The 26,673-nt window shown below is 41.6% G+C and overlaps 2 protein-coding genes across 3 annotated transcripts in view; one reads left to right on the top strand and one right to left on the bottom strand.

The window, feature by feature from the left end:
* LOC126175770 (tether containing UBX domain for GLUT4) overlaps positions 1–6,658 on the bottom strand; it is a 75,933-nt gene extending 69,275 nt beyond the window's left edge. Inside the window, exon 1 of one of the 2 annotated variants that reach the window (XM_049922740.1) lies at positions 6,411–6,658. In XM_049922740.1, coding sequence (XP_049778697.1) covers positions 6,411–6,497 — 87 coding nt within the window. In that variant the 5' untranslated portion in view covers positions 6,498–6,658. The remainder of the gene's footprint in view (positions 1–6,410) is intronic. The other variant, XM_049922739.1, reaches the window with a different exon arrangement.
* A 412-nt stretch (positions 6,659–7,070) lies between these two features.
* The window catches only part of LOC126175769 (sphingosine kinase 1), a 484,010-nt gene continuing 464,407 nt past the window's right edge, over positions 7,071–26,673 (top strand). Inside the window, exon 1 of the mRNA XM_049922738.1 lies at positions 7,071–7,684. Within this exon, the coding sequence (XP_049778695.1) occupies positions 7,159–7,684 (526 nt within the window). The 5' untranslated portion in view covers positions 7,071–7,158. The remainder of the gene's footprint in view (positions 7,685–26,673) is intronic.

Here is a 26,673-nt window from a genome sequence, read left to right as displayed (position 1 = left end):
TATTTTTCTGCTCAATATATTTGATGAACAGATTGCAGGGCCGAGTCAGATCATATGAGAAACTTTCTACCGCAATGGCTTCTCACTCACAACTTCTTATTCCCAGCATTATAATTTGTAGTTGCTCTGGAAGATAAACTTTAAAAACCCTATCAGAAGAAACAGCTGAACAGCGGACTCCATTTCCCTTTTTAAAGCAATCCAAATATGTAATGAAAATACTTGATACAGGCTTAGAATCGAGGAAAACAAACATTTAAAAATGTAATGTGTAATAAGAGATTTCTTGCACTCCATAAAACTTAATATCACTCTGGGTCTCCATAGATGCCAAAGTGGCAGTTTGATTCATCCCTGGCTCCTTATCCTGAGGTCTAATACATCCAGATCAATGTAATGTTCTTCAGTGCAGATCCCAAATGGCTTCGTTGTACATAACTCATTTCTGATTATGCACTCAAAGCCTCCTCATTAACTCCTGAACTTGCATAGTTGATGGGGAACAGAATTCACAAATTTGTTCCAGATTTTTTCCTTGGTTTCTTTCAACACGTGCCATACTTTTATCCTCATAATCTGAAAACATGCTATATTTACTGTTGATGGTCTATGTTTGAACTTCCACACAGTTACGCACCTGGCTCCGATTGCTGTGTGGCATTCTCCATTACACCAAGGGGCGGGTTTTCTTCCGATATGATTGCTAGACTTTGCAACGGATTCTTCAGCAATTTGGTGGGTCACACAGCTAATATGGTCTAACCTGTCCTGGCTGTATAGGAATAGTCCATATCAATTCAAGCAGAATAGGAAAAAATCTTACCTTCATAATCTCGGATGTTATTGAATTTAGCACATGTTAAAATGAAGAACTAAGTAATGAACATATATTTTTTTTGTTTTCTCCAAAAAAATTTCTGCTCCGAGATACAGCCCTCCAAAGATGACACAGTGCTTACTATTTTGACGATGCAAATTTTGGAAAACATTTTAAAATGCTGTATCTCTGAAGCAGTTCTAGATTTTTTTTTTTTTTTATTTATTTGAAAGATAATTGCTTTATGATTACAAAGAAATCCCCCATTTGGACTTATCTGTCAAAGGTCTTTTAATATAGCATTCTGATCTTTTTTTATAATTTATGGGTCTTTTTTCAAAAATTCCAATCCATAAAATTTGATTCTCTTCTGTTGATTAGTACCATATAATTCTACATTCCCTGAAAAGGAGAGCTTACACTTGTAGGATGAACATGTTTTATAGACAATTGAAATTTTTGCCAAACATAAAACCTGTTTTATTACCACATTATCACACAACAGGCTCATAAAAGTCAAAGTCTAGTCTTATTTAACATATTCTTAGTTTTGAAAGATGAGTAACAGACTCATTTTTCAAGATTTTTTAAATGGTTCCAAAATGTATGCGAAAGGTCTAGAGACTTACAGGTTTCAATTTATATAACTTCTGTGCACTCTTGTTTTGCACTTAAATTAGCCAGTCAATAAACTAAAAATGTGTTCCACTGCTTCAGTATCTTTCTTTGATATAGGGTGATGTCTTCCTATTGAACCAATAGAAACTGGAGTACTTAACAGTATTCAAAACACTGAACGGGAAGTGAGCACTGGTGGCATTGTTGCTGTCCTTCAGCTGGAAACCTATTTCCAGCAGCTGGTCCACGTGGTAGCACACAGTACAATTTCGTTTAACAATTTAAAAATTTCGTTTAACTCACAACTGGAGTCTATAATCTCTGCAATCCACCACACACACACACACACACACACACACACACACACACACACACACACACACACACACACACACACACACACAATCCCCCTTCTCAGATTGTGAATCTGAATATTACCCTACTGTTTCTGAGGTGTTGGCCAAACGAACTAAATTTCTTCTTTCTTGCTCTTTAAAGTGCTTGCAAAATGAGTTCACCCATCATTTTGAGTCCAAAAATGTGTCTTTGAATTCCTTTCACATGAGTAATTTGTTTGGACCATTATTCTTTTTTCTGCAAATGGAATTCTTCAAGTTCCTCTTTGGACAAAAGATGTGGATGTGTAAGATTTCGTGACACTCTTAAAATCCTCAGCATTCTGAACCACAGATGTATTTGGTGTGGAAAGATTATGTTTTGTAGAAAGGTGCTTCCCGTGACAAGTAGCACTGTATACACAGTCAGTTGGCACAAGCGACTTACTCAATTCAAAGAGCTGGTAATGTTTATTAAAATGACTAGGAGCACCATCAGAAATAATGGAGATCTTCTCTGCCCCTGTTTGCAGTTGAAGAATTTTGCACATTGCTGGCAAAGCATGTGCTGAGTCATGTCCTGTGTCATCACTTATAACTCCAACACCTGTGGTCTTGTTTTAAAAAATGTCACTCCTGTAAAAATTGAAACCTGGTCATTACTTCAATGATATCCTTGTAGTTCTTGTGGGAGAATTACAGACCAGTTCTCTCAGCAAAATCATAGTGAAGCATTAAACATAGTTCTTCAGCCTGTACACATCCTTTCACTTCTGCAATGATTTGTTGTTGCAATTTCTTCAGAAGCTGGTGTGTTACTCGTTTCAGTGACCATTTACCAAGTTCATCAATGAAACTGTCAGAGGCAAAAGATTTCTTAATTAGTTTACTTTCCTCCCATGTCGCACATGTAATTTCTGCAGAGTTACCTGCTACGTCTTCCAGGCCAAGTGTCTGTAAAGACAGTTCTCCCTTTCCAGGGCAGTTGCCACATTCTTGAAACAAACAAGTCTCTCGCTTTATGTCACAAAGTACTAATGACCTGACACACCCAACCAAGGTGTCATATGTTAAGTGTTCCAGTAACATCTTCAAAGTTACCACACAAAGTTCAAAATTTGTGCAGTACATACATAAACAGACATCTCTAGGTGGGTGTGGAACTACCCACTTAGGTTGTAGTGCATAAAATTTTGATCTTCCAATATGTGAAGTTGTATAGTTGCTCTTATAAACTGCAAAAGTGTCTTTAATACTGTGAGTCATGTACCTCTTCACTTTCACAAATTTCTGACCTTCGACTGTTACAGTTATAGTGTCTTTTTTTTGTTGGTACTCTGACAAGAACAGTCCCATTTATCTTCCAGATAAAATGACTGCACTATTTGAACTTAAACTGCTTCTACAGGATGACTATAATAGGGATCTGGTCTTCCAAAGACTCCTTTTACAGACCTCACATCTCTTGATTTGCCTACCATGTACTTTGATACTGATGGAACGCGATTCAAAATTGTTTTCTTTGAAAATGTTTCTAAAATAATAGTTAACACTTGCACCTTTTCCTGTAGGATGTACAATATTCAACAAAAAAGTGAAAAAAATTAACTGCAACAAAGAAAATACAAATAAACATTGTAAAAAAAAGAAATTAGTAAGAAACAACTTCAGTGAAAACGTACATTACCCTAGAGAGTAAAAAAAGATTTTTTAAAATAAACCTGTCCAACTTAAAAGTGGAAGCTCTCCTTTACAGAGAATATAGTACTTCATGGTATTAATCAACAGAGAAAAATCTTAACTTTCCTGAATTGGCATTTCTTGAAAAAAAAAAAAAAAAAAAAAAAAAAAAGAAAACCTGTAAATTATAAAAACAATTAACAAGGTGACAGTAAAAGAACTGTGACAGATATGTCCAAACAGAAGATACCATTGTAATCTTGAAGCAATTATCTTTCAAATAAAAAACTTGTTAACGAAATATCTAGAGCTGTTAGAGAGACATAGCATTTTAAAATTTTTTCCAAAAATCGCATGTTCAAAATGGTGTTCGCGGTGTCATCTTTGGATGCCTGCACCTTGGGGCAGGAATTTTTTTGGAGAAAACAAAAAAAATGTGTGTTTCTTACATACTCCTGACTTTTAACATATGCTAAATTCAATAACATCCAAGAATATGAAGGTACCACCCCCCCCTCACCTTAAGTGATACGGATTATGCCAGTGTCCAATGTGCCCTGTTAAGTATTGACTTTTGTGGTGTCTTTTCGAGCTCAGCTTCATTCATCAGATGGATACACATTGGAAAGTGATCTCTGGAATGCATATCTACAGCTTCTTCTCACTGAACAGAGTTTGCAAGAACTGGAGAGCCGAGGCAAAAGCCAATAGCTGAAAACAAACTAGTAGCAGTACAAGAGTGTATCAACTGACTGCAGTTCAAAAGTTATCTCTTCTACACGAAGAAGCCTCCCAACGACTAAAAACATGGGGCATGTGGTTGCTGAACCTCACAACACATCAAATGCATTGAACTACCCCATTGCAAGAAATGGGTGGGAGAAAGGAGTTCTTTAAGAAGCTTCTTCAGTACATTTTCATTCAGAGGATTGTGGGGTGGCAGGTACAAAGAACATACTGTGATCTTGATAGCTGTATGAACTGCCATTGCACTCGCCCATATAGCCATGGCTAGAGGGAGTGGAAAAGATTGTTATCTGAAGCTAACAAAAACAGGTAACGCAACCTTAGTCTTTTTCCTGCAATATCATCGTTCTTCTAGAAGCATATCCATTTAGAAAATTGTCAGTGATTTGGAAATGAGTGCCTTATAAACAGGTATAAATTGGTTTTTCCTGCACCAACAGCTTCAATTCTTTCTCCCAAAACATTCTGAATCTATTTAAGTTCCTCTGTAGTCTAGAAAAGTATTGGATGAGAGCCTTAGATTATTGTGGGTTTTCCTTTCCCATCTCTCTCTCAGCCACAAGGATGCACAGTAGAGATTAAGAGGAACATTAGTCAGAGTGTGATTCTCTGGTTCCTCAATGGGTGCATCAATGTCGTTAACATTGCAATCGTCATTAGAAAGTTGAGTGCTTACAAACCTGACGGTTTTACTGCTATTTTCTTTGTTAAATGTTGTTCTTTGATTGCTGAAAGTGGTGATTGTGTACATGAAGACATCATCTTTTGTGATGATGTATATTTAGGTGAAGTGTTGAAGCTCTTGTTGACTTCGGAGTGGTTTCTGGATCGGATGCAATCCTACCTTCACAAGTGCACGTATTCCACATTCACGCTCAGCTCTGATGTCCGAGTTGCTACTGGTCCATTTGTTGTGCCTCCACAACTCCCACATGTAACTCATCATGACAGAACACTGCATTATCACCAAATTTTTGGCATTTGATGCATCGTAACAGTTTGGGACATACGATCCAATTTTAAGGTGGATATAACCTATAACAATATGTTCAGGTAGTTAAAATACATGTTCCCATTTTCTTCCAATGTACCAGTGACGTTTTCATGCAGTTTTTCACTACCCCAACATCCATATTTTTTTCCAGTCTTCTTGTAATTCTTTGGGTCCATCATCTCCTTGCTAACATTAAGGGTGTTGTGTGGATCAACTGTAATAGGATAGTCTTGCACCCTACACCCAGCAATACTCTCCAAATATTTGTGAGTATAGTAAGGTGAGGTCTTTTCAAAGATTCATTCCTCCATCTTCATTATTATGAAGGTATAATGGCAAAACCGAGCCCTATTTATATCTTTCTGATGTTACTTCTCAGATGGACTAACTGCCCAGTCTCTCTTTGTTGGTTGGGTGTAGGTGCTGCCTGATGGTACGTCCTTCCCATATTGTGTATTGTTGGCCCCGTTGAAATCTCTTTAACAACTAAGGAATTAAATTTCAACTTAGGCAGAGTTTCACTTTCATCAGCTTTCCACATACAATGGAATTGTGCGAGATGCCCAGAGGTTGCCTACTAGCAACTGTTTCACCTCAACAATCATCCACCCCCTTGGCACATAACACACCTTGAGGGTGTTTTAAGAGAGATTTGTACCTTCCTTGTGGTTCAGCAAGTTACGCCATGTTCCCAATCATCCAAAAGACACAATGTTCCATGCCACAGCTGATAATGTTGGCTGTAGTACGCTCAGTATTTACGGTAGAAAAGTACTGGCAGTACTTACTATGAACACAACCGGAAATTTTGTTTAGTTATTTATTCATATTTCTGTGTATCAATTCCTGCTCTGGTCGGTATACTTTTTTGTACAACAAAGGTCGAGGCTTAACTAAATGGTATGCGGACGTGGAAAAGAAAAATACTGCTACATTTAGCTCTCAAGAGACAAATTCTTTTTTTTTTCTCTTCCCGAACTTCATCGTTTGCGGACTACGTATAATGTGTGGTCCAACTACACTCAACAAGCGTTCACGCGAATATTACTGACAAATGCAGAACACAAGAAAAAAATCCGTTTATGTCGATTGCATTAGCTATTAAATGCGTTTCCCGTTCGTATTTCTGTTGAGCCTATGCTAAGAAGTGACAGCTAAAAGTAATCTGACAACTGTTAACACAATCATATAGGATACAGCTCGAAATTTGCTTTTATACCTGCAAAATCGTGGTGTTCGGTGTAACCTTCACTGTTTGGCGTCTGCCGTTCGGTGTTAGTACAATTACTGATTTGCCACCGGACATTATGGCACTGAAAGTGTTCACCAGCAATATTTCATTAAGGCATCTCACTTATTCACGCGTGAAAACACTGACCTGTCACGAATGCATTACTACGCGAAATTCAAACAGACGAAAACAACACCAAAGTATTTTGATTCATGAACATCTGCAATGACTGTAAACGGCAGATATTCCTATTAAAAAGGAAGGTCGGAGAAAAACAGGAATTTTGAGAATTATAGATCGAAATCAGAAACTCTTTACGCCTAAAAAGATTCGATATAAGCATTGAAACGTATTAACAGAATATTGAAGACAATATTCTACATTCAAACGAAATACCACTTTTTAGAATTTCATTTCTATAGTGTACAGCAAGAAAGCTACTCAAAGACTACGGATAAAACTAAAATTTCCAAGTTACGAAATGTTTCGCGAGGAAAATGCTTTCGCTGACGTGTTTACCTTGTGGTAGGTCATAGCTGCCAAGTCTTTCGAACTTCTATCTTTCGTATTATATTCTCAGGCTTGTGTTTTTGTTTGGTACTGACATATCTTGTTAAGGTCCTGCCAGTCTGCAATAGGCGATGGGGGGATGCGCTGCAAAGTCCGCGTGTGCTTTGCAAAGTGAGCGGTGTGTGATGTGTATTGCTTTAAATGGTTCGCGTGTTTAATAAATAACATGGAAGGCGGGAATATAAGCGGCGGTCCAGTTCTTGAAGAAACTTTTTATATCCTTTCAAAAAAAAATACGGTCTATAGGGTGAAACTGACAGAAAAGGGACTGAGTTTGCAAAAGGAAAGTAATGGCAATACAAAAACTGAAACTATTAGAATAAATGATATTGTGGGCTGTCGCTGTATGAGAAGTAAAAGAAGATCAGGAAAATCGTGTGCATGTCATCCTAGCTCCAACAAGCGAAATGACTTAAGAGTTGTTGAGGAAAATTCGAGTGAACAAGATGAGACTGACATAAGTGCGTACCTTTACATATACGCCTACGTACTCAAAAAAATTAAAATGAAATCTGGACAGAAGAGAGAACGAATGACAATAACTCTGCGATTCAGATCATTTGACAGGTACGAAGACAATATGAAGGAAGCTCAAAAGTGGCGAATAGCATTGAAGTGTTTGATAAGGAATAAACCAGTGCCACGAAATATCTTGACAAACGGAGAAGGACCTCTCACGCCGGTGGAAACTGGTAAATACCTGCTTTAATATCTCTTTTACTATTTGTCTGTTTCAATTTCAGTAGGCTACCTTTCCATGCTGTGAACTGAGTTCACCCCTGTTGTGCGTTCAGGATTGCGAGAAATGTTTGAATTGATCGAGCTGCCGTTTGTATAAAATTTGCCTTTAATTTCATAGTGTGTAGTTTTCGTAATAAACTTTTATTTCTATGAATGTAACATTGGCAACCATTATAAGCATGAAAGATGCGCTTTGACTTCCCGTAATGACAAATCCGTGATCAGCGGCATGAGGCATCGTTTGTTTTAGGAGAAGTATTTTGGTTGATTCTGTTGTCTCGTATTTCACCGAAGTAGACATTAAACTTTAACTCTTAAGTGCAGAATATTGTATAAGTAATGCAGTTGAGAAAAGAATAGATATTAAAATGGGTATATTTTGAGAAATTTTTGAAAAGAATAATTTCAGCTATGTTGATCTTACGGATCTTTCTGCCATTCAGCGTTGTATTTGTGTCATAATCGTTGCCGAACCTGCAACATATAATGAGGCGGGAAGTTTATGGAAAAAGGACATCTCGGTACTGACTGACCGTGTGTTGCCTGAACCAATACTAGGAGACGTAGGCGAAAACTGTTTTTCCTCCAGCATTGGTTATCTTGAAAATCTGAACAGAAGAATTTTCGTCCATGTCAGGACTGCGCAGCACAATGAGGTCGCAACGATATTGGCATAGGTTTTCAAAATACTCAGCGATGAATAATTTTATACACCATGCACTTACCAGGGCAAAAATATTTAATATTTATAACAATTAAGTAAAAAGAATCAATCGTTCGTTAGGTACAACTACGTTACTATAAGTCTTCAAGTGTTTAAGGCCAGTAACAGATATTCATTTTCATCTACGACGGTTCATTTTCTGCGATAAGTTTATATTCCTCGAAATTTCGTGATGGATGCGTATTTACGACGTTATTATTTTGCACAGTACTTTCTTGGAACTAGAGGTTATTTTTTGCCTTCAAGGATTTAGCAAATTCCACAATAATTACAGGGAGCTGATTGCAGCATGGCATACTAAATACCGAAATGACTACCGAAAAGAAAGTAGTAAGTTTTCATGTACTGTGCATGCTTTGTGAATAGAAACTGGCGAATTTATATGGAGCCTTACTTTGCCGTATAATTTTTATACTATATTTCATGACATTCACACATACAGACAAAGAATAAAAAATTTACAGCAATTTAACACTTATCTTACCGCACATTTACTATATGACTTATTTTAAATGCTGAGCGCTCCACCGGTCGCCACGAAAAATATCTTATTTCATGTATTGTCGACAATAGGGTGATCTCCCACCAAGTTACATTCGGGGGTTGTCGTATTACATTTGTTGTATAGAGTTTTTGCATAAATACTTTGTCCACTAAATATATTTAAGGAAACCTGCTGTGCGGTGATTTACATGTTACTGTCAGAATAAGATTCAAAAAGCAGCCCTCCATTATTCCTACGACTGTCACAAAGTAACTACCACTCTTGTATTGTAAAGCGCGCTTGGCCATCTTCGAGTACGCGGCGCTATTCATTTCGAGTTGCGCGCCATTTTAACCCGTCAGCGGCAGTATTGACGTCAGCTGTTATGAGCCCGTCCTAAGACGAAGCTGATAGCGGTGCGGGGCCAAGGGATTTCGGACTCCTTACGAACACCGTTCACTACGTGGAAGGTTACTGAACACGCATATCAAAAGCTGGTGTACTTTTTTATCACGTTTTAATAATAGTGTGGTTGACAGTCTGGTGCAAGTCTTGGTATAACGTAAACTGAAAATTCATTTGCATAAAACTGCTGCTAAAAGTTTAGATCGAAGGAATGTAGCAAATATGTGAAATATAACAAGTAACATATGTCTCATCTGATCTGTAGGGATAGATATTGCCATGATTTTCGTCGCCTTTTAGGTGCTATGTGAGGTAAGCATTACGTACCAAAAAATTAAGACGTCACCACGGAAATTGAAAAGAATATACTTTCTGAATCAACGTGAACTTTGAGATGAAAGGCGTTGCCATGAATACTTCTGACTACAGTATGAAGGTTACCAACAGGACGGCGGCAGCTTCCAGAAACGAGGTTCTCTCGAAGTCATTATGAGGAATGCTTATATTTCAGTATAGATTTCATGATGACAACTGATCACTAGATGAGGCTTCCAACTTCGGTTTCCGTAAACCATCCCAATATCAATTGTAGTTAGCCAGGTATAGTCTATGCTTTGTGTATCAGTTCTGGATATGGAGTTAGAGCTGCCGGATTTCCTCTTCAGAGTCGATATTAGCTCCCAAGTAAATGCTCCACCGTCATATAACTGCTGGAAAATAAATTATACAACCAGCTTTAGTCGTCTGACAATCAGCAGGTTTATAAAAGTATTCACAGCATCATGCTACGTGAAATATAATATAGTTATCGCCAGGTGGTAGAAGAATGAACTACGCACAGTTACATCATAATATAAACTACATCGCCAATCTATAAAAAAAAAAGGTCAATTTTAAAAAGTTGACTACTCTGCTCTGACCAAGAGTTACCTTCCTCCATATACAGTTTAAGAATAAGGCCTTCGTATCGACTGCTGACGAAATCGGAAGCCGGAACAGCTGATTTCGGAGGCCTAGAACATCTGACGATCGGAAAACCGATGTTTGACTCGCTTCAGGCATCAACGCCTTGATTCGTCCGTCGATAGCTCTTCGAGAATGCTTTCTATGTATGGCAGTTGCTTCTGGGGCCTAACCGTGTCTACAGCGTATATGATCCCGTTCATTTTTGGAAAGAGAACGAAATCTCACAACGCTGATAAGCCTGTGGGATAGAAGTGCGGCACGAAATGTCTTGATTTAAATATGTTCACAAAATTTTTGTTTTCGACACCCTGTAAGCAGGAGCACCGGAAAAATAATACACCCAGACTAACCTGTACTACTTATCAAGGTTTTCTTGATCGCTGAGCTCGCTATTTTTGAATCTTAGAAGACTTCGAGTTGTTAGTGTTTACTGTATGATCACTGCCAATGTTACAGATCAGTCAGTAATAATAAACTTTATATTATCTAAGTAGCCATTACAATAGGTTGTGTGCTGTCAAGTTTGCTTGTTACGAAGCATTTCCAAGCCCGGCACTGGCGCTGCATGCTACTTTTCAGAGATTTGTTAGAATACAGAGCAAAATGAGGAAAATAGGCGTTAATGTGAATATTGCTACGGTAATGACAAGATAGCTGAATCTGTAGCAATAAAAACCGCTCTTCAAAACGAATATGTCAATACGCAGTTTCATCAAACAGCTAAATATTTTTTACCTCTTTATATTTACTCAGAATTTAATACACAATAAAGCAATGTTCACACATGGCTACGCGTTTCGAGTCACATTCACATCATATGGCTGTCCGTGTTTAAACCATCGATTATACATAGCTGAACATGCAATGTAGCAGTCATAAAATAAAGTCATTTGGACAAAATTCATTGTCTTATTTCAAAATCATCCTCATATCACTCTGTTTTGTTCCGTTATACTGCTGCCCCTTCGCCTGTTTCTCTCTTTTTCAGCAGTCTCTCTGACCGTGTGCAATTGTTACACCAAATGACTTTTAGTACAATGGATTATCCAGTGAACGCTAAATACAAAGTGCCACATGACTGCACTGAGTAACTGCGCCCTTTCATTCCAAAGATAATAACTTGGGGTTATGTCGAAGACATGTTTACGTTAGTTATCTGTGTTACCTTATACATATCTCCCATTTCGTCAAGGGCCTTTTAGTTAAGATACGCGTTTTAGATTATTTGTATTTTATTCAGAGATCTATTAAGGGCGCTAAAAACGATTGACCAACTTGGTGGGCGCCGTCTGATCGCTGCTGCTTGTTCTTTACACTCAGGTGACAGAAGTCGCGATAAGCACATACACAGATGGCGGTAGTATCGCGTACATAAGATATAAAATGGCAGTGCATTGGCGGAGCTGTCGCTTTCACGTAGGTGATTCATATGAATAGGAATAGGTTTCCGACTTGATTATGGCCGCACAACGAGAATTAACAGACTTAGAACGCAGAAGGGTAGTTGGAGCTAGATGCATGGGACAGTCCATTTCGAAAGTCGTTCGGGAATTCAGTATTCAGAGATCCAGTTTCAACAGTGTACCGATAATACCAAATTTCAGACATTACCTCTCACCACAGTCAGTGCAGTGGCCGGAACGCCTTCACTTAACAACCGAGAGCAGCGGCGTTTGCGTATAGTGTTGTCACTGCTAACATATAAACAACACTGCGTGAAATAACCGCAGAATCAGTGTGGGATGCACGACGAACGTATCCTTTAGGTCAGTACGGCGAAATTTGGAGTTAATGGGCTATGGCAACAGACGACCGACAGGAGTGCCTTTGCTGACAGCACGACATCGCCTGCAGCGCCTCTCCTGGACTCGTTAACGTATCGGTCAGATACTAGGCGACTGCAAAACCATTGCCTGATTGTATGAATCCCGATTCAGTTAGTAAGAGCTACTGATAGAATTCGAGTGTGGCGTAGACCCCATGAAGCCATGAACCCAAGTTGTCAACAAGGCACTGTGCAAGCTGGTGGTAGCTTCAAAATGATGTCAGCTGCATTTATGTGGAATGTCCTGGGTCCTCTGGTCCCAACTGAACCAGTTATTAACTGGAAATGGTTATATTCGGATACTTGGAGACCATTTGCAACCATTCGTGGACTTCATGATCCCAAACAATGATGTCATGTCACTGGGGCACAATTGTTCGCGACTGGTTTGGAGAACATTCTGGACAATTCGGGCGAATGATTTGGCCACCCAGATCCCTAGACATGAATCCCATGGAACATTTGTGGGACATAATCGACAGGTTAATTCGTGCACAACACCCTGCACTCTTTCACAGTTATGGACAGCTAAAGAGACAGCACAGCTCAATAGTTCTGCAGAGGACTTCGAACGACTTGTTGAGTCCATGCCACGTCGAGTTCCTGCGCTACACCGGGCAAAAGGAGGTCCAACACGATATTAGGAGCTGTGCCACGATTCTCGTCACCTCATTGTACACTCCTGGAAATTGAAATAAGAACACCGTGAATTCATTGTCCCAGGAAGGGGAAACTTTATTGACACATTCCTGGGGTCAGATACATCACATGATCACACTGACAGAACCACAGGCACATAGACACAGGCAACAGAGCATGCACAATGTCGGCACTAGTACAGTGTATATCCACCTTTCGCAGCAATGCAGGCTGCTATTCTCCCATGGAGACGATCGTAGAGATGCTGGATGATGTCCTGTGGAACGGCTTGCCATGCCATTTCCACCTGGCGCCTCAGTTGGACCAGCGTTCGTGCTGGACGTGCAGACCGCGTGAGACGACGCTTCATCCAGTCCCAAACATGCTCAATGGGGGACAGATCCGGAGATCTTGCTGGCCAGGGTAGTTGACTTACACCTTCTAGAGCACGTTGGGTGGCACGGGATACATGCGGACGTGGATTGCCCTGTTGGAACAGCAAGTTCCCTTGCCGGTCTAGGAATGGTAGAACGATGGGTTCGATGACGGTTTGGATGTACCGTGCATTATTCAGTGTCCCCTCGACGATCACCAGTGGTGTACGGCCAGTGTAGGAGATCGCTCCCCACACCGTGATGCCGGGTGTTGGCCCTGTGTGCCTCGGTCGTATGCAGTCCTGATTGTGGCGCTCACCTGCACGGCGCCAAACACGCATACGACCATCATTGGCACCAAGGCAGAAGCGACTCTCATCGCTGAAGACGACACGTCTCCATTCGTCCCTCCATTCACGCCTGTCGCGACACCACTGGAGGCGGGCTGCACGATGTTGGGGCGTGAGCGGAAGACGGCCTAACGGTGTGCGGGACCGTAGCCCAGCTTCATGGAGACGGTTGCGAATGGTCCTCGCCGATACCCCAGGAGCAACAGTGTCCCTAATTTGCTGGGAAGTGGCGGTGCGGTCCCCTACGGCACTGCGTAGGATCCTACGGTCTTGGCGTGCATCCGTGCGTCGCTGCGGTCCGGTCCCAGGTCGACGGGCACGTGCACCTTCCGCCGACCACTGGCGACAACATCGATGTACTGTGGAGACCTCACGCCCCACGTGTTGAGCAATTCGGCGGTACGTCCACCCGGCCTCCCGCATGCCCACTATACGCCCTCGCTCAAAGTCCGTCAACTGCACATACGGTTCACGTCCACGCTGTCGCGGCATGCTACCAGTGTTAAAGACTGCGATGGAGCTCCGTATGCCACGGCAAACTGGCTGACACTGACGGCGGCGGTGCACAAATACTGCGCAGCTTGCGCCATTCGACGGCCAACACCGCGGTTCCTGGTGTGTCCGCTGTGCCGTGCGTGTGATCATTGCTTGTACAGCCCTCTCGCAGTGTCCGGAGCAAGTATGGTGGGTCTGACACACCGGTGTCAATGTGTTCTTTTTTCCATTTCCAGGAGTGTATGTAAGCAAAGGAAAAAGCTGGCTTTAGTGGTGGATAAAGCACAGTGGACTATTTTCGTGTTGTAAAAGCTACTCTGAAGTGAATCAATGAGTGAAATTTACCACTTTGTCTGAGATTCATAGATCCTGCAAAGAATTTTGAATTTGTTTTCACAAAAATGTGCTAATAGGCTAATAGACAATACAATGATTTTTGATTACAGCTTTCATAAACTTCACCAGAGATGTGTGGAAATTGAGAATTAAAAGAAAAGTCGTGTCTGGAGAAACTGTATCACCATATTTATTTTCCGCAGTCCTAGGGGAAGTTGACAGATCCTTAAAACTGGAAAACGAAGTAGAAATATGGGTTAATGGAAGACAATTGTCTGTGCCACATTCGTGTTGCTGGCGATGTTGTTCTGTTTGCCATTAGTGCAGATAAACTTCAAGAAGGAGTGAAGAAGGTGACAGAGTAATTTTGAAACTAGATCTGAAAATGAAGTATAGTAACACTAAAATAATGTACATTGACCACATCGAAAAGGAAATACTTCACAGTGAAATCATAGAACTAGTAAAATATTTATAGTTGAGACAATTGAAGACTACACAACGGACATAAAAGTAATGATGGCCTGGAATGCTTCTTAATAAAATACACTAGTGGCCATTAAAATTGCTACACCACGAAGATGACGTGCTACAGACGCGAAATTTAACCGACAGGAAGAAGATACTGTGATATGCAAATGATTAGCTTTTCAGAGCATTCACACAAGGTTGGTGCCACCTACAACGTGCTGACATGAGGAAAGTTTTCAACCGATTTCTCAAACACAAACAGCAGTTGACTAGCGTTGCCTGGTGAAACGTTGTTGTGATGCCTCGTGGAAGGGGGAGAAATGCCTACCATCACGTTTCCGACTTTGATAAAGGTCGGATTGCAGCCTATCGCGATTGCGGTTTATCGTATCGCGACATTGCTTCTCGCGTTGCTCGAGATCCAATGACTGTTAGCAGAATATGGAATCGGTGGGTTCAGGAGGGTAATACGGAACGCCGTGCTGGATCCCAACGGCTTCATATCACTAGCAGTTGAGATGACAGGCATCTTATCCGCATGACTGTAACGGATGGTGCAGCCACGTCTCGATCCCTGAGTCAACAGATGGGGACGTTTGCAAGACAACAGCCATCTGCACGAACAGTTCGACGACGTTTGCAGCAGCATGGACTATCAGACCGGAGACCATGGCTGCGGTTACCCTTGACGCTGCATCACAGACAGGAGCGCATGCGATGGTGTACTCAGCGACGAACCTGGATGCACGAATGGCAAAACGTCATTTTTACGGATGAATCCAGGTTCTGTGTACAGCATCATGATGGTCGCATCCGTGTTTGGCGATATCGCGGTGAACGCACATTGGAAGCGTGTATTCTCCATCGCCATACTGGAGTATCACCCGGCGTGATGGTATGGGGTGCCATTGATACACGTCTCGGTCACCTCTTTTTCGCATTGACGGCACTTTGAACAGTGGACGTTACATTTCAGATGTGTTACGACCTGTGGCTCTACCCTTCATTCGATCCCTGTTAAACTCTACAGTTCAGCAGGATAATGAACGACCGCAAGTTGCAGGTCCTGTACGGGCCTTTCTGGATACAGAAAATGTTCGACTGTGCCCTGGCCAGCACATTCTCCAGATCTCGCACCAATTGAAAACGTCTGGTCAATGGTGGCCGAGCAACTGGCTCGTCACAATACGCCAGTCACTACTCTTGGTGCACTGCGATATCGTGTTGAAGCTGCATTTGCAGCTGTACCTGTACACGCCATCCAAACTCTGTTTGACTCAATGCCCAGGCGTATCGAGGCCGTTATTACGGCCAGAGGTGGTTGTTCTGGGTACAGATTTCTCAGGATATATTTACCCAAATTGCATGAAAATGTAATCACATGTCAGTTCTTGTATAATATATTTGTCCAATGAATACCCGTTTATCATCTGCATTTTAATGGAGAGTAGTGTATGTTTGGTTTAGGAAGCGAAGCTTCTGACAACTTTCGCCTCCTTTCAGTTACTATAGTGAGACATAAACATTTACTGAAAAATCCATTCAAAAACTGAGGGCTTATTGGCGAGGAACGGAGAGATACATGTGGGGAATTGATAGGAGAGGCAGGAAAAAAAGGCCAGCGGATAGTCTTAAGAGGAAGGCAGGATTACAATTCAAATAAAATAGAGGTGTTTGGAACATCCAGGCGATTGGATAGTAGGTGGGTTAATGAAGTACATTGTTAAATTATAAGAGAGAAATTTTGCGCCACCTGGTTATGTCACGCAGGTGTGATGCTGTTGTGACTGTTTCTGTAGCGATGAGAAGGTCACTTCCGACGTTGTTTGTAAACTTTTACACAGTTGCCGTGAGCGCAGCCTGTGGGTAGAACGCCGCACTCGAATAGACTGCAGCATTTCAACCGAAAGTAAATCACCAGTAAGGACGCATTGCAGACGTCTGTGTAACAGTGAAGTGAACAGCTGTCATGCCGCAAAGGACAATCGCAACCAATGACCAGTTCTCCATCATCACATAATGTGAAGAAGGCTTGTCAATCAGGGCTTTGCTCGACATATGCACTGAGATCAAAGCGATGTGGTGCGGACATGGAACTACACTCCTGGAAATTGAAATAAGAACACCGTGAATTCATTGTCCCAGGAAGGGGAAACTTTATTGGCACATTCCTGGGGTCAGATACATCACATGATCACACTGACAGAACCACAGGCACATAGACACAGGCAACAGAGCATGCACAATGTCGGCACTAGTACAGTGTATATCCACTGGCAGGCTGCTATTCTCCCATGGAGACGATCGTAGAGATGCTGGATGTAGTCCTGTGGAACGGCTTGCCATGTCATTTCCACCTGGCGCCTCAGTTGGACCAGCGTTCGTGCTGGACGTGCAGACCGCGTGAGACGACGCTTCATCCAGTCCCAAACATGCTCAATGGGGGACAGATCCGGAGATCTTGCTGGCCAGGGTAGTTGACTTACACCTTCTAGAGCACGTTGGGTGGCACGGGATACATGCGGACGTGCATTGTCCTGTTGGAACAGCAAGTTCCCTTGCCGGTCTAGGAATGGTAGAACGATGGGTTCGATGATGGTTTGGATGTACCGTGCACTATTCAGTGTCCCCTCGACGATCACCAGTGGTGTACGGCCAGTGTAGGAGATCGCTCCCCACACCATGATGCCGGGTGTTGGCCCTGTGTGCCTCAGTCGTATGCAGTCCTGATTGTGGCGCTCTCACTGCTCTGTGGTGCAGGGATGAGATCCTACAACAAATAGTGGGACTGCATTGCCAACATTTTTGTGAATTTCTTCTTCACGGATTATAATTTGCATGCTCATCGTGCTCTCCTTCAGCATTCACCAGAATGGAGTGGCCCGCCTGTTCGCCGACATGAACCCAATCGAGTATGTGAGGAATCGATTGAAATGACCTGTTTTTGGAAGTTGACAATGACCACATACTGTGCACATCTTACACAGAATCGCCATTGAAGAGTAGCACACTTTAGACTACAGCTGGCTTTATGATCACATCGATGGTATTCCACAACGGATTCAAGTAAGCATCTGAGCAAGAGGACATTCCACCATGTATTGAAGTCACTCGGGTGCTGTAAAACACCACCGTTGGAAACAGAAGATTTTATCGTTACACAAACGTTTTTTTATGTTCTGAACACAATTCAAATGAATATGTACATGTTCCTCTGAGCCAATTTTTGTTTTCTGAATTTCAGAATAAACGGGAGATACAAAACTTTTGTTGATGGGTGTAGTAAAGCGGGTAGAATACAGGATAAATTTGTTGGTGATTTTGGGGCAACGTAAGTACACAGATGTGCCACCTCTGGTGTTCAACTCTATGACAGATTCATCAAGTGGTGGCATGGCAGTCTCATCGCAACCCATAAGCAGATTTTTTAATGACAATAGCCGTGCATTATCTTGTAAAATGTCACGGAAACCTCGAAGGGCGCAGCAAACGGCATTTACACGTCAGCAACGTAACGCCTGTTGTCCACGTTACTGGCTACACAAACCAGAAACGATCATTTTGTGTACGCACTGTCACCCCGCACTTCCATGTCATGTGCTCGGCCCATATTACGAATACGAATTCAGTCTGGCAGCGTTCGTTGTTCTCAGAGCCTTCACATTCAGATATGCCTACGCGCAACCAGGACTCATCTGAAAAGACATCATGGTGTCACTCCTGTGTCCATTGTTGTCTGTGGGTGCTCCACAGTCGGCTTGCCTCTCTCTGCTGCTGCTCCAGCTCAAGCTGCAACAATAGCCTTAGTGTTGACAGCCTGTGTTGCTTCAGATATCGTTGCACTGTCCTGGCATGGCTGTGGGATCCTTCAAGGCCAAGCGGACAATGTCTCGAATTAAGGCGCAAACATAGTAGACCAACGAAGTTCAACCAACGACAGAGACTGGATTCGGCCGAACTTTGGTCGCCAGTGCATTGGCGTTCGGCTTCTTATCCGCACCAAACGAAGGGCTTGGGGTCAAGAGATTATACCATGTGGAATAACAGTTGGCTAAGATAACGTTCTACATTCATTCCGTTTTGTAATTGTAATAAAGTAGCGTTTTAGTTACAGTTTCATTGGCCAGTTTTACGAGAGATGAAGAGGATTTAGCATTCGTCACATGCACAGCATATATTTTACTGCCAGAAGCTGGTCATCAGAAAAATAAAAAGAAGAAACTACGCTCGTGGGTGACATCTCTCTTAAAACACAGGGAGCAGTGTTGTGGCACAAAATTGTCTGAGCTTAAAGGTGGTAATGATGATGTTTGGTTTGGTTTGTGAGGCGCTCAACTGCACGGTCATCAGTGTCCGTACAAAGTCCCAATTTTTACACAGTCCAATTGAGCCACTGTCACGAATGGTGGTGGTGGTGGTGGTGGTGAAATGATGCGGACAACACAAACACCCAGTTCCTGTCTTCCACATTTAGAAGCTCCTCAAATATTCCAACAGTGAGCATACATGCGATAATTTAAACGTTCTGTAACAACTGCAAAAAGGACATTTCTTGATACCTGAGGAAATTTATCATATAACATCGAAATCGTAAATGGTCTGTTCTCTCTCACTTTTTTATCAAATTTCTGCACCAAATCAACAGTAATGACTGAAGGTCGTCCACTTTGTTCCTCATCATGCACATTCGTACGGCCATCTTTAAAAGCTCGCATCCATTTCCATACCATCCTATCGCTCATAATGTTTTCTCCATACACTTCACTCATTTGACCATGGAATTTCAGCCGTTTTCACGTCTCTAGCACTAAGAAAACAATTCACAGCACGTACTTCAGTCAGCGGGATTCTCAATCGTAGCAGGCATTTCAAATACTCACTAACAAACTTAAACACGCCAAATGACTCTCTAATGGCGTCTGTGGCTTGCCAACAGAGTGCGGTACACAGCGCCCATGCGACAAATGCCGACCGCGATGCTGCAGCGGCGGAATTTCAAAACGGTACTTACCTTAAAAACACTCCTCGTAGAAGGCATTATTGTACGTACTGCATACGATTGTGCTGAAATGCTAATCATTTACTTATATAGGCATGTAGTCCATTTCATGCCAATTTAGATGTCTTTTATATGCCGCCTTGATGGTGCTGCAATTTTATTCGCAAGCAGTGTAAATACTGTAGATAGATTTTAATAATTTATTCTCTAACCATATAGATTCGCTGTTTTAAACGTAGTCTTTCCTAATGTCAAGGAAATACCGCAAATTCATTTAGAATCAAAAACAGGGGCGATAAGTTACAACCTTGCCTTACACCCTTCTGAACACTAATTTGTCTTCCTTGATATTTTACTTTCATTACACCTACTTGATTCTTCCTTCTGAGACGCAGTTTTTTTTCTTTCAATCTCCCAAGCAAAAGTGAGACTGTAGGAGTAAATAACTATCTATATTGAGAAGAATTGTTCGTGTATTCCCTCTGATTAAACAAAGAAATTCAGATGAAAAGCTATGTTTGTGTGCCTTATGTTTCTCAGCATATGTACTATCTGATTAGAAGTATCCGGAGACGTTAAACGTATTGGACATTAAATGTGTGGTGGCCATCCTTTGCCTTTATGGCAGCTTGGACTCTACCAAGGACACTTTCATTGAGATATCTGGTTGTTTGTAGAGGAATGGCAGCCCATTCTTCCTCGAGAACTGAAACCAGGAAAGGTAATGATGTTGGACGCTAGCGACGTCGACGTCCGAAATCATTTGAAAGGTGTTCCATTCAGTTCAGGTGGGGACTCTGATCAGGCCTCTCCAATTCATGCTACTGTTCACAAACGGTTGCCTCACAGATGCTGCTCCAAACGCAGTACACAGTTCATAACTTTTATTTTGGCTGGAGCCGCAGTCTCTGTAATTTTTTTTAATGATGCTGCTGCCATTTAACTGTAATAATTGTTATTTTATTGTTATGCGGTGCAGATTTCGGCTTCAGGCCATTTCTTGGTTCATTGTGCTGGTGTGTTGGACCTTTGGGAGCATTTGCGTATTGCTGTTGCAATTTTTAACAATATATATTACTAACTGCCTATATAGTGCACCATGTTTTACATAATTAACTGTATTACAAGATAGAAATTCGATGTTTGTTACACTTCGCCATGTTTATATGTGAACTTTAATAGTGGTCTTCCATGTCTTGTATTGTAAACACTCTTATGTATCAGTGTATACAAAGATAATCTAATTATAAGGCAAAATAAACAGTTCATCTACGAGAGTCACTCCAAAAGAAATGCACACTATTTTTGTAAAAATACAGTTTTCATTCTGCAGATGTGAAAGTTTTACAGTGTGTAGATACATCCTTCCCACTTGTTTTCAAACTTAGTTCAACCTCTTCCCGTTAGTGGCGCCGTCACAGCATGTCTTCAAGATGGCTGCTACACTTGACGTTCGTTAGAAGCAACGTGCTGTCATAGAACTCCTGTGCTGTGAAAACGAGACAGTGGTAAACATCCACAAGAGGTTGAAAAAGGTGTATGGAGATGCTGCTGTCGATCGCAGTACAGTTAGTCGATGGGCAAGCAGGTTACGGAATGAAAGCGGGCACAGCAATATTGAGGATTGTTCTCACAGCGGCAGGCCTCATATACTGCACACCATACAATGTGCAGAGAGTTAACGAATTGGTGACTGCTGACAGACGCATCACAGTGAACGAATTGTCACGCTACGTTGGGAGAAGGGAAGGAAGTGTCTGCAGAATACTGAGAGAGTTGGCGTTACAAGAGGTTTGTGCCAGGTGGGTTCCCAGAATGTTGACAGTGGCTCACAAAGAAACAAGAAAAACGGTATGCAGCGAGTTTTTGGAACAGTACAAGAATGGTGGAGATGAATTTCTTGGAAGAATTGTGACAGGTGATGAAACATGACTCCATCATTTTTCACCAGAGATGAAGAGGCAATCAATGGAGTGGCATCATGCAAATTCACCCAAGGAAAAAAAAATTCAAAACCACACCTTCTGCTGGAAAAGTTATTGCTACAGTGTTTTTCGATTCCGAAGGACATCATGCCAAGTGGAACCACCATAAATTCTGATGTGTATGTGACGACACTGAAGAAACTTCAAGCCCGACTGAGTCGTGTTCGGCCACATCGGCAAAAGCAGGATGTTTTGCTGCTGCACGACAATGCACGGCCACATGTCAGTCAAAAAACCATGGAAGCGGTCTCAAAACTCAGATGGAACAACACTTACAGTCCTGACATGGCTCCATGTGACTATCATCTCTTTGGGAAACTGAAAGACTCTCTTCCTGGAACAAGGTTTGAAGATGATGACTCCCTTGTGCACACTGCCAAACAGTGGCTCCAACAGGTTGCACCATAATTTTACTGTGCGGGTATACAGGCGCTGGTTCCAAGATAGCGTATGGCAGTTGAGAGGGATGGAAATTATGTGGAGAAATGAAAATATTGTTCCTAAAGGATGTATCTACATACTGTAAAACTTTCAAACATGTAGAATAAAATAAGGATTTAAAACAAATAGTGTGCATTTCTTTTGGAGTGTCTCCTGTACCTTGTTCCCTAACACACTACAGGTTGCATTGCAAAGACAGTGGTGTCTGTCAGGCGATCTTTACAAGACCGTTTCATCTATGGGTATGCCGGTTGTTGTATAGACACAATAGTGTGGCAATGAAAGTCTGCAATATATTTCGGAGTTTTAGAGATGTTCTTACTTTTACTAATGATATATCTGGCCTATATGAGCAGATATTCTTTTTCAACAAGGTCTTGTATTTCATATCAGTCTGGTCTCTTTTGACACATAAGTAAGGTAAAGAATCATTGTATTTATGCACTATTTTTCATTGTTGCCCTGTTTCTTGTTTTTGTGATTTATAGTTCTATTGTTTGTTCTAGTTTTTGTACTTAGAAATGGTCTAAGGCCCAAATCTGGATCGTATAAGATTAAAATCAAAAATATTACAGGCGAATGGCGTCAGCTTCATTAAAAGAAAGCAGTACACAGTGCGTTAAATCTGTTCATATCTTTCCGAATTTAGCGTTTTCTAAAGCGTAAGAATAACACCCCCATATAACACCACCTTCTCTTTACTTCACTCGTCACGCGCCATTATTATTATTACTAGTGGTTCAAATGGCTCTGAGCACTATGCGACTTAACTTCTGAGGTCATTAGTCGCCTAGAACTTAGAACTACTTAAACCTAACTAACCTAAGGACATCACACAAATCCATGCCCGAGGCAGGATTTGAACCTGCGACCGTAGCGGTCGCTTGGTTCCAGACTGTAGCGCCTAGAACCGCACGGCCATTCCGGCCGGCTATTACTAGTGGAACTACACATGATGTCAGATAACGTTCTGTAGCCATTTGCCAAACCCAAACCCTTCTATTGGAATTGCTACATGTTATGGCATGGATCAACACTCCAAATCAATCGTTTCCAGCCATCTACGATCCAGTGGCGTAGCTCTTTACGCCACCTCAGGTGTCGCATGAACATGTGTCTTATGAGGAGCTGCTCGCAAATTGCACCCCATTCTTTTTAATTGCCTACGCATAATTATTGTGCTAGCTGTACTGTTGATAGTTCTGTGAAATGATTTCATGCGGTTTTTAATAGCCGCCCTCTGTAATAGTCGGAAGCCCCTGTACGTCAATACACGAGGTCTGTCTGGACACTGCTTGGCTCTGATTGTCCGTTAGCTTCTTTTAATTCAGAGTCACAAAACCAGCAGTTGACTTGGGCAGTTTTAGGAAGGGTTGCAATGCTCCCGATGGGTATGTCACTCAAGTGATATCCAATTAGTAGTCGACGTTCGAAGTAGGACTGTTGATACTTTTAAAAATATCGGGAATTCGACATATCGATATTTAAAACATTTCACAGTTGGAGCTCGTCATATCGAAAAATTTCTCGATATACAGGGTGTTTATAAATGAATATCGGGGTTTTAACGCTTTATAATATTTATTCCATTAAACTTCCAGTTATAAATGATATGTCAAATGAAAGAGAAACTCAAACAGTTTTCAGAACTTTTAACATTGCAGTGCGTCAGTAATTGTGAATAATTTAATGATTATAAAGAAAAATTCGGTGTAGGTATTAAAATCCATGGAGAAGAAATAAAAACTTTGAGGTTCGCCGATGACATTGTAATTCTGTCAGAGACAGCAAAGTACTTGGAAGAGCAGTTGAACGGAATGGATGGTGTCTTGAAGGGAGGATATAAGATGAACATCAACAAAAGCAAAACGAGGATAATGGAATGGAGTCGAATTAAGTCGGGTGATGTTGAGGGTATTAGATTAGGAAATGAGACACTTAAAGTAGTAAAGGAGTTTTGCTATTTGGGGAGCAAAATAACTGATGATGGTCGAAGTAGAGAGGATATAAAATGTAGACTGGCAATGGGAAGGAAAGCGTTTCTGAAGAAGAGAAATTTGTTAACATCGAGTATAGATTTAAGTGTCAGGAAGTCATTTCTGAAAGTATTTGTATGGAGTGTAGCCATGTATGGAAGCGAAACATGGACGGTAAATAGTTTGGACAAGAAGAGAATAGAAGCTTTCGAAATGTGGTGCTACAGAAGGATGTTGAAGATTAGATGGGTAGATCACATAACTAATGAGGAAGTATTGATTAGGATTGGGGAGAAGAGAAGTTTGTGGCACAACTTGACCAGAAGAAGGGATCGGTTGGTAGGACATGTTCTGAGGCATCTAGGGATCACTAATTTAGTATTGGAGGGCAGCGTGGAGGGTAAAAACCGTAGGGAGAGACCAAGAGATGAATATACTAAGCAGATTCAGAAGGATGTAGGTTGCAGTAGGTACTGGGAGATGAAGAAGCTTGCACAGGATAGAGTAGCATGGAGAGCTGCATCAAACCAGTCTCGGGACTGAAGACTACAACAACAACAACAACAAAGAATCCACCTCGATTGCAAATAGAAACCGGATGTTGACCTAGGTTTCGGCGCGGATAACCACGGCTTCTTCGGAACACACTAAAACTACAAACTGCCTGAAGAGGCATAGTCTAAAGAACTAATGTTAATGTTGGACCATGCCTCTTTAGGCAGTTTATAGTTTTAGTGTTTTCCGAAGAAGGCGTGGTTATCCGCGCCGAAACCTAGGTCAACATCCGGTCTATTTACTATCAAGGCGGATTCTGTATAACAATTCAAACATTTTTACCAAGAACCTCATAAATGTTCAATGTGAGCACCATTTGTCACACGGCACACAAGTCTACAGCCGAGTTTGGTGAACCTACCGTAACCGGCACTTCTTACCTTGATACACTAGAGCAATGGCTCTTCCCTCAGTTGGAAGAAGATCAGCCAGAGAACTTCATTTTCCAGCAAGATGGTGCGCCACCTCACTGGTGTAGCGCAGTACGCGATTGGTTGAACTTCACTGTACCCAAGCGCTGGATAGACCGCAAGGGGCCCAATGACAGGGCTTGCTTTGCTCCACGTTCACCCCGCCTAACGCCATGCCATTTTTTTCCTTTGGGGCTTCATCAAGGATCGTGTGTATGTGCCTCCGCTCCCAACAGACCTCCCTGAATTAAGAAACCGGATTGAAGCAGCTATTACTACAATCACTGAAGACACACTTATCAACGTTTGGGAAGAACTCGGCTATAGACTTGATGTGTGCCGTGTGACAAATGGTGCTCACATTGAACATTTATAAGGTTCTCGGTAAAATTGTTTGAGTTGCTCTTTCTTTTGACATATCATTTATAACTGTAAGTTTAATGTACCAAATATTATAAAACGTTAAAACCCCGACATTCATTTATAAACACCTTGTATTGACGGAAAACATATCGACGTACCGGCAGTATATATGTCGACGTCCCTGTTTTTTCGTTTCTGCAAACACCAGCGACCTAGCAGTTGTAGTGTCAGAATGCGTGGTGAAGTTAAACGTTGCATGATCTTTTGGTAGCACCGAACGCCGATTACATCAGCATTTCCCCTCACACGTCTTGTCATTTAGATTTTTGTTCATCATTTTCAGCGACGGTTTTTGAAGAATGCCGATGTGAAGACATAGCACACTAGTTGACTAGTTGAGTTAAAAATTGTTTTTTAATGCAACTGGTATGCTATTTCTTCTCATCGGATATCTTGTTATTCCATTCACACGGCCACCCGACCTCCCCCCCCCCCCCCCTCTCGGTGTGCAATCAGACTACTTGTTTGTGCCGTCTACACTTGCTACACACAGTCAAAGAGGAAGACTGGACATGATGAAGGCTCGAGCAGAATTAAGACTCCTCCATACAGTGAAAGTAAAATTATGTTCTACTACAGTTTCAAAAGAGCAACTTATATTTATCGAAAATTGCGAAAAATATAAAAAGTATAAATATCGGCAGCCGATATTGCCATTTCGATACAGATATATCTGTGGAAAAAATATCGCCGATATACACTACTGGCCATTAAAATTGCTACACCAAGAAGAAATGCAGATGACAATCGGATATTCATTGGACAAATATATTATACTAGAACTGACATGTAGTTACATTTTCAAGCAATTTGGGTGCCTAGATTCTGAGAAATCAGTACCCAGAACAACCACCTCTGGCTGTAATAACGACCTTGATACGCCTGGGCATTGAGTCAAACAGAGCTTGGATGGCGTGTACAGCTACAGCTGCCCATGCAGCTTCAACACGATACCACAGTTCATCAAGAGTAGTGACTGACCTATTGTGACGAGCCAGTTGCTCGGCCACCATTGACCAGACGTTTTCAATTGTTGAGAGATCTGGAGAATGTGCTGGCCAGGGCAGCAGTCGAACATTTTC

This window comes from Schistocerca cancellata, chromosome 3, assembly GCF_023864275.1.
Source record: "Schistocerca cancellata isolate TAMUIC-IGC-003103 chromosome 3, iqSchCanc2.1, whole genome shotgun sequence".
Classification (NCBI taxonomy): Eukaryota; Metazoa; Arthropoda; class Insecta; order Orthoptera; family Acrididae; genus Schistocerca; species Schistocerca cancellata.
The sequence above is the reverse complement of the archived record's forward strand: the minus strand, read 5'-3'. Positions and strand labels throughout refer to the sequence as shown.